Source organism: Ipomoea triloba, chromosome 4 (genome assembly GCF_003576645.1).
Source record: "Ipomoea triloba cultivar NCNSP0323 chromosome 4, ASM357664v1".
In the NCBI taxonomy this organism is placed as follows: domain Eukaryota; kingdom Viridiplantae; phylum Streptophyta; class Magnoliopsida; order Solanales; family Convolvulaceae; genus Ipomoea; species Ipomoea triloba.
Window position 1 is genome coordinate 26,488,876 of NC_044919.1, and position 9,138 is coordinate 26,498,013.

General features: G+C 34.0%; 1 protein-coding gene across 2 annotated transcripts in view; it reads left to right on the forward strand.

The window, feature by feature from the left end:
• LOC116017819 (suppressor of mec-8 and unc-52 protein homolog 1) overlaps positions 1-5,546 on the forward strand; it is an 8,770-nt gene extending 3,224 nt beyond the window's left edge. The window contains exons 5-17 of one of the 2 annotated variants that reach the window (XM_031258464.1): positions 385-468; positions 1,124-1,227; positions 1,513-1,599; positions 1,688-1,741; positions 2,240-2,335; positions 2,654-2,781; positions 2,979-3,105; positions 3,190-3,249; positions 3,362-3,469; positions 4,350-4,450; positions 4,623-4,674; positions 5,133-5,265; positions 5,305-5,546. In XM_031258464.1, the coding sequence (XP_031114324.1) occupies positions 385-468; positions 1,124-1,227; positions 1,513-1,599; positions 1,688-1,741; positions 2,240-2,335; positions 2,654-2,781; positions 2,979-3,105; positions 3,190-3,249; positions 3,362-3,469; positions 4,350-4,450; positions 4,623-4,674; positions 5,133-5,231 (1,100 nt within the window). In that variant the 3' untranslated portion in view covers positions 5,232-5,265; positions 5,305-5,546. Of the gene's footprint in view, positions 1-384; positions 469-1,123; positions 1,228-1,512; positions 1,600-1,687; positions 1,742-2,239; positions 2,336-2,653; positions 2,782-2,978; positions 3,106-3,189; positions 3,250-3,361; positions 3,470-4,349; positions 4,451-4,622; positions 4,675-5,132 lie in introns of both variants that reach the window. The other variant, XM_031258463.1, reaches the window with a different exon arrangement.
• Positions 5,547-9,138: the final 3,592 nt, after the last annotated feature.

Consider the following 9,138-nt stretch of genomic DNA (forward strand, 5'->3'; position numbering starts at 1 on the left):
GGGGGGGGGGGGTTAGCCATTTAGGGTTGTGCACCAACTCAGCTGATTTGGGCGCTGAGGGCACCTAGTTGGAAAGCCGCCTAGGCCGATTTTTACAACATTGCCATTAAGTAACCTTTTGGTCATGCAGATACATTGATAAATAAAATACCTGATGGTAGCTTCTACATATTTCTTCCCAAAGAAAAAGGTGAAAAATGAATGGGACAGAATGCTAATGTATGTGTTGCTATTTAAGATTCTGGATGATATTTAATGGGACTAGACAGAATTATGGTGTTATGCTTGTTCACTCACTTTGACTGTATATGATGCTAAGCATATCTGCTGTTGGTAAGCCTCTATCTCATTTCTGTTGATACATTTTCTTTTGCTGCATTTCAGCTCTTGCTACAGAGGTTTCTGTTGTCCCTCCTTCACGACTAATGGCTTTGATCGGTCAAGCGTTGAAGTGGCAGCAGCATCAAGGTGACAAAGATGAACTTGCACCTACATATACTCTTTTTTATGCAAACCTTCTTTCAAAAAGATGCTAAAGACATATAAGATATGGTCATTTTCTTAGAGTATGAATTATTGTTCTAGACAATGAATTTATTAAGCTGTCTGGTGTTTGTGGGAAAGTATGAGCAGGTAGAATGTGTAGTAAAAGGAGGAACTCTTCAATATAGAGATTTGGGGTTACCTCCAGATCCTTTTGAAATAATCCAGTCAAGAGAGCATTATTTCCTTTGAAGGATTAATTGCATACAAATGGTAGTGTTTTCCTTAATGTCTCAACTTTTAATAATATGACTTTTGGGCAAATTGGTTTTGGTCTTGATATGATTGTATCATAATATATTGATCCTGCCACTGGCCCTCCACTGCATGGCTATACACAAATTCTTCCTTAAACAAGTGACTGTTAGGTAGAAATGTATAATGCTTGTTATTGCAACACCATTATTATATTGCTCATCGAGTCATTCGAGTGAATATCTTAAATCTTAATATCTACTCTACCAAGTTGCAGTCATTTTTTTTTTTACAATTCATGTAGATGTTGGAATGGGTAGTTGCCTGCTACCTTTTTTTTTTTTTTTTTTTTTTTTACCACCAGTGTACTCTTTGCTCTTTTCAGGATTACTTCCACCTGGAACACAATTTGACTTGTTCCGGGGAACAGCTGCTATGAAACAGGACGAAGAGGATATGTATCCCACAACTCTTGGGCACACTATTAAGGTAAATAAAAAGCTTTGCTTTGACTTAATTTCTTTTATTTGGAAAAGGAAGAACTTTTGTGTTGATTATTTGTTGGCAGTTAATTCTATTGAACAAAACCATATAAACCTGAGATAATGTTGTTCAATAGGCTCCTAATATATTTTCATATACTGAGACCTCAGCTGATTGGAATTTTCCTCTTGTAATAGTCTTTCTCTTTCCAACTCACTTAATGTTGTTTGTGCCTTTGAGGGAACCAGATCAAAATTTGAATTTCATTTTGATAGTGGTTTGTCTCTGCAGTTTGGGAAGAAAAGCCACCCAGAATGTGCTAGGTTCTCCCCAGATGGACAATTCCTTGTTTCCTGCTCTGTTGATGGATTTATTGAGGTACTGATCCAACTCTCTCTAACATCTCACTGTTTCTTGAGTTTCTAGATTCTTTTTCTAATCTTCTTTTTCTTTCTCTGGAGTCCAGGTATGGGACCACATTAGTGGAAAATTAAAGAAGGATCTTCAGTATCAGGCTGATGTAAGTTAAGTTTTTCTATTTTTGAGTACTTTTTTGTTTGATAAAACTATGACTTCTGGCTACCTTGCTATCATGATAATATAAGTTGTTTCAATATTTTTTGGTAAATTGTTATGATTCCTTTGTCTTTGTCTTATGATTATGCGTGCCTAGTTTTGTGATTCACTATTTTGCCTTCTCGTATTTTGGTGCTCAATACTTTGAAAGAAACCAGATAATATTTGGCAAGTGCAGTTGTTATTAGTGTTGTCTATGAAAATGTTTTATGTACGACTCATTGTTGTTAGATACTTTTAGAATTAAACTATCATCCAAATTTTGAGATACTGTTTTATGTATTCAAGAAAGAAATTACTGGTCATTTATTCAACTGAATGATGATACACATAAAGTTTTGGGCTATCTAGTTGTCCTTTAATATATGTTTTGGCAAGATCGAGTTCTCCATTTATATGGTTGTTAACCTTTGTATTTGATGACATCATTTGAACTTTGTAGGAAACATTTATGATGCATGATGATGCTGTGCTTTGTGTTGATTTTAGCAGAGACTCTGAGATGCTTGCATCTGGATCTCAAGATGGAAAAATAAAGGTAAACTTGTTTTTATTTCTGGGTTTACATGCCAGCATTATCTTGTCCCCTGCCAATTTCTTCCTAGTCTGTATTGGAAGATGGTTGAGTGGAAAACTTGAGGAAAGACTTACAAGTTTAGGTTCAAATGATTGCTTTGTATCTATTCTTTAAATGTTATTGTCTACATGGGAGTGGCAATCTGTCGCGCATTTTGCTGTGGAGAAATTAAGAGAGTAAAGAAGAGGGGAAAAGAAATTAGGAACATAGTTTGCTTGCTTGACCATGCCCTGTGTAGTTTATTCAAGTTTTCTTTTTCTTTTTTTTTTTTGATTTTAGGTGTGGCGTATAAGAACTGGTCAGTGCTTGCGCCGTCTTGAACGAGCACATTCTCAGGGTGTCACTAGTCTTGTCTTCTCTAGAGATGGAAGTCAGATCTTGAGCACATCGTTTGACAGCACCGCCAGGTTTGTTGTGGCTATGCATATATATGTGATGACATTTTTGTTGTTGAGGGATGGGTACCCTTCTTTTTTACCCAAATAAAAGGGGCAAAGTCAAATAGAGGTTATGAGTAGCTTGGCTTGTTAAGCAATGATAATTCAATGGCCATTGGGAAACCTTAATTGATCTTTGCTCTATTTTATTCCTAAATGCGTTGTAGAATCCATGGCCTGAAATCTGGGAAATTATTAAAAGAATTCCGTGGCCACTCATCTTATGTGAATGATGCTATTTTTACTAATGATGGATCTCGAGTCATCACGGCATCTAGTGATTGCACAGTGAAGGTAAGATTACTTTCTTATTGACTATAGAATCAATGACAGACTTTTCATATTCTTTGCAAGTCTCATTTGAGATATCTAAAACAGGTTTGGGATTTGAAGACCACAGACTGTCTACAGACCTTCAAACCTCCACCTCCTTTGAGGGTATTTATCTTTCATGGCCTACATCTCTAGTTCATGCTTGTTTGTTTTTACAATCATCTTCCAAGGCTTGCTTTCACATAATTGTTTAATTTCCATTACTTGTTTCTTATAGGGAGGCGATGCATCTGTAAATTCTGTTCATCTTTATCCCAAGAATACAGATCATATAGTTGTGTGTAACAAGACATCATCAATATACCTGATGACCCTTCAAGGGCAGGTAAACCTTTGTTTTTTATTTTATTTTTCTTGTTATGTGATGTGATCATTATGGTTAATTTGTTGAATATCCTGAATTGTTTGATATATTCTGCTCATGTTTAATTGTTTTACAAGCTCCTTTTGGAGTTAAACTGCCTCCAAATAATTTAGTTCAACTATTGCATGTTTTATGACAACAATTTCCTTTTTCCTTTTTGCTAATTAACCCCCTCAACCCCCCAATGTTCAGCATGCTCCTAGTTACTTGCACAATTTGCTAGATTGTGTGTGTTTATTCTTCCCATTTGGTGATGTTATAAACTAAGATTGGGCTAGGGTCACTCAATTGGGTTATAATGCACATGGGTCAAACCACACTAAAAGATTGAATCTAACCTATTAATTAGTCTAATACATGGCCTTATAAACCATATGTTCTCTCTTATTTTATCAATGTGGGACTCTTAACAGGTGAGAAGACCTAATATCTTCTGGAGCCAATATGTGGTCTATATTCTTGGAACCATATATGGTAGTTGAAAACTAAAACATAATTGAACTTAGTAATTTAATTCTTTATACCTTCTGTGAGGCTATGCCAAATTCCTCTTGCATTCATATACATAATGTGTTGTTGAGGTTTGGTTTGAACACATGCAATAACAAGGGAAATTAGGAAGGCTGGCTATCTACTTGGGCATTACACTTTGTTTAAGTAGGGTAATTCAGTGAACCACTGAATGCCCGCTTGTCAATTCAGATTCTGATATTTGCTGAGGTCTAGTCATTCTGTAAAAGATTGGAGAGTTTCAAACTTTATCTACTATAATATTGTATTTAGTGTTCAGAAACATCTTCTTATGAATCATTCTCATTCTGAGCTTTGCACTGGAATACAGGTTGTCAAAAGTTTCTCATCTGGTAAGAGAGAAGGCGGTGATTTTGTGGCAGCCTGTGTATCGCCCAAAGGAGAATGGATATACTGTGTCGGTGAAGACAGGTATAAATAATTCATTCTCTTTACTGCACCTTTTGGGCTTGCTCGAGGCTTCCAGTAATAAGACCACTTATTTCAAGATTCCTTTCCTTTTTCTATAACCTTGTACTTCTATATAAACATTATAAAATGCTTTTCATAAGCACATTCTGATATGCTGGCTCTATTTTGACAGAAACCTGTACTGCTTTAGCTATCAATCTGGCAAACTGGAACATTTGATGAAGGTAAGCTCTTAAACCTTATCGAAAACTCTTTATTTTTTATTCCTGTAATTTTCCGTTCAGTTTGCATGAAAAAAAGCCTGCATGTATACAGTGCTGGTCCAAAAAGTTGAGGAAAATGAATGAGGATTTTATTCCATTAAAACACCCTGCTAACCTTCTTGGCCAACCATAATCATAGGACAAGGGAAAAGTTGTTTATTATGGGTTCCTTTTCCTCGTTTTATTTGAGTCATCTTTTCCATTTGTTCGCTCTCTTTATTTCCTTTCACCCGTGATTTCCAAAATGTGGCCTTTCAGGTTTCATTGTATAGGGACATGGAAATATGGATTTTCCTCGCCTCACCAAAATAAATCTTCTTTATTGTATTTTCTATTTTATTTTTTGAGCACTGTATCTAGCTTTGTTCCTGAACATCGCAACGCATCGTTAATGTTCCATTTTTAACACTTGCTGGCAGGTGCATGAGAAGGATGTGATTGGTCTCACTCACCATCCCCATATAAACCTTGTTGCCACTTACGGTGAAGACTGCACCATGAAATTATGGAAGCCGTAATTTTCCCTTGCGTTGTGAAGTTTTGTGGAATGAAATTCTATTTATCATCCCACCATTTGCTTTGTGGAATGAAATTCTATTTATCATCCCACCATTTGCTTCTCGACGACCATCTTTGATTATTGTAGTATGGAGTATCAAATTTACTTTTGTACCAGTGTATACAACCATGGACCACCAACCCAGACTTCTACTCAAAATTGACAAAACAATGTACTAGCTCTGATAGACTAGATACCTGTTTCTGTAAATTAATTCTTGTTATTGCTACTTTGGTTTTTGAGTAATATTACACTTGTTCTCCCTCTCTTTTTATACTTTGGATTAACATGAATGTTTTGATTGATTCAAACAAAAAGGGATTACAGCTTTTGTTGTGTGTTTTGTTTTGTTGCAAAAATCCCTCCTAGGCGCTGGTCAGCCGCCTAGCGTATCACCATAATCGGTGGTCTAGGCGACCGACCGGCTAGGTAGTTGCCTAGGTCGATTAAACGCTGACCGCCTAGGCCTCTTAGGCTGCCTAGTCAGCCGATTAGCTATTGTTTTTTGTAATGGGTTATTTCACTCAAAACGATATTATTTTGAGTGAAATAACTCTAAATTGTTTAAATTCCAGATGTTTCTTAAGTTAATATTTAATATTTTAGTATTAAATATTAAAGTATTAAATAGTTTTTAATCATTAGTCTTAAAATTTTTTAAAACTTTTAAACAAATTTTTAAAAAATAAAAATAAAATGAAAAATATACGGGCGCTTAAACGATGATTAATCGCCCGTTTAGACGCACAATAAAATTGGGATATCTAATGGGAGTTTTTTTCTTTAAAAAAAAGTACCACTTTCTTTGGTTATATTGCATCAACAGGTCTAGTAGATACTCATGTTAGACAAACTCTCAATGATCAGCTTTATTTGTGTTTCGGATACGTTGCAAATGTTCCAAAGTTATTTCTTAATTTTTTTTTATAGCGTAGTGTAATTTTTAAATTTTTAATATTATAGAGTGCTTTTCTGGATAAATTAAAAACTTAATTAAAAATTAAATTAAACAAATATTAAATTCTAAATTGTAAATACTAAACCCTAACGTGGCATTTGGTTCAAAGAATTAAAATAAATGGAATATAATAAAATTTTGACAAGAATGAAGTAAGAAAGGAGTAGAATATGAATAATGTTCCCAAAGTGGTAAGGAGTGAACTAATAAACCAAATAAATGTATAGCATAGTGTTGGAAAGCATGCTTTTAAAATTGACAAATTATCAAAATGCATTGTAATGTATTTTTTTTTCTCTCTTTTTGCTCTAGAAAAGCTAAATCTAGCCAAATGGATGACTAAGATTGACTCTTAGTTTTCTTCTGAGAACAAATTCACATATGATCATTTTCGTGTGTGTGTGTGTGTGTGTGTGTCTATATATATATATACACACACACACACATACATACATGGTCATGTTCAAGCTAAGTGAGAACAACTCACCTCGTATACAAATGTGGACTAATCTTAACCATCCATTTCTGACGGTTTGACAGGCAAACATTTGGAAAAAAAAAATAATGACATTTTTGTAATTATTACGAACTTTAAATGTGCATTAGATAAAATTTGATTGTGCATCGGTTGATATCTAATAGTGCCTTCAAAATGTACTAATGGTGCACTCAAATTTGTTGTGTTGTAACATATCCAGGGGCGAAGCCACATGCTAATCTCAGGGGCCCTGCCCCACCCCAAATTTTTATTTATTTTTTATTAGTATAGAGTAGCTGGTTGCTCCCCTTCCCCAAAAAAAATTAGTATTTTATTAAGAGTAATAGTTAGTTGTGCCCCCCTCAGCTCCAAGAAAGCTTCTGCCTTCTGCTATACTCAAACAATCCAAACCAGACAACCAGTAACTAGAAACAGCAGTAGAGCAAGACAACATATACACCATAATTTCTCTTCTCAAGTTTGTAGGTAATCTTTAATTTCTTTTTTATTCTTTAAATCTTTGAATTTGTTTTTATGAATTATTCTTTATTAGGGATAGATTCATCGGTCCTCACTATTCTTTAAATCTTTGAATTTTTTTTATGAATTATTCTTTATTAGGGATAGATTCATCGTTCCTCACCATAATAAAAACTCTAAATGATAGCTAAATCCTCTTTTTTGTTTCGTCCATTGTCCCAGTTGACAACGGCAACCGCGGTGAACTCGGGCTACGTGTAGTGGCGGCTGGATCCTGTCGGGAGTGTCGGCGACTCAGCATTCTCCTTTAGTAGATTTGTAATATAATGATGTATTTTGGAATATGTTCAGTGAATGTTAATGTATTTTATTATTCTGTCAAATTATAATTGCCCCCCCGCACCAATGACTCCTGGCTCCACTCCTGAACATATCAGTGCACCTTATAGTACAAACAGACTTGAGTGTACTCTTTTTAGAGTTCAGTGCACTCTTAGCTACCAGCAACTACACTCTTAATTTTGTCTCAATGTAGAATAAAAGTTTAATACATTTATGAAAATGTCATCACGTTTTTTTTCTTTTTTCTAGATTTTCAAATTTGTCCATAAGATTAACCCATATAGACGGATCATGTCAGTCCACAATTTTTACAAAGAAATTTGTTTTCATATCAGCTTGAATAAGCTTTGATTATTTATACATTTGTACGCGTTTCACTTTTTGCATTTCTCATTTCTTATTTTCCATTATTGTGCACGCAACCTAGGTAGGTAGTCACTTTAATGTTGAGTTCAAACACATGACAAAGGAACTATATTTTGTTTTAATTTTTTTTTTAAATTCAAGATAATATTTTTCTTAAATTTGTGTGAACATACATAAATTATGATTTAAATATTACACCTTAATATATTGTATTGTCTTTTTGAACGATTTCCCAAAATGAGGCAAAAGCTTGTTTCGGTCTTGGTAAAGAACTAGAGACAGAATCTTTAGCAGTAAAGCAGCCATGCATGTATCTCAAAGGGTCAGAGCTCTAAATGCAACCCAACTTCTTACCTGCCTCCACTTGAAAATATATACAAATTAAATGCATTAACTTCCCTGTCAAAATCACACAAATAAGTTTTTAGTTGTACTTTGTATACTTTTTAAGGTAAATTTTACATGCCAATGAACACGAAGTGACTCCTCCAATTGGGAGATCATGGGTTTGAGCTCTACATTCTAATCTAAAGTGAGTAATAGTAAAAAAGATAGTATTGCAAGTGGTAAGATTACTATATTTTGACTCTATTTAATAAAGTTTGTTTTAGAGCTTTTAAAATAAACTAGATCTTATTCAAACTTATTTTTATATACTATGTTAGTTAGTACGTATGTTTGATATCATCTAGAAATAAGTTCAAGATTTTAAATTATCCCTCACAATCCGATTGTGCTGCGATATAGAGGTCTTTGGGGTGAAAGATTCGCTTTTTATAGACAAGATTTTTAATTATTTAGTCACTTTCGTCCCTATTAATTAACCTATAAGACCCACTATCCTCCTCTTCCACTCTACAGTACAAAGGCATTCAAGAATTTAAAAATCACCGTGTGCTCAGATGACATGCAGTGGCTCTCCATATGGGAGGTCACGAGATCGTTCTTCAATGGAACTAACTATTTGCGTTTCAACATGTTGAAAAAGTATATATGAACATATATTACAATATAATAGAGTTAGTTGTATTTAAAAAAAAAAAGAATTTTTAAAAACACAAATTACCGTGATTTACATCCTGTCAGATGTTCTGTCAGGTTAACATTTTCAAAAGAAAGATATTAAAAAACAATTTTCATCTTTTTTTTTCTCCTTTTCCCTTATTATTGTTATTATTATTATTATTATTATTATTATTATTAAAATATATTTTCTTTTATTTTACTATAGTTTGGATATAA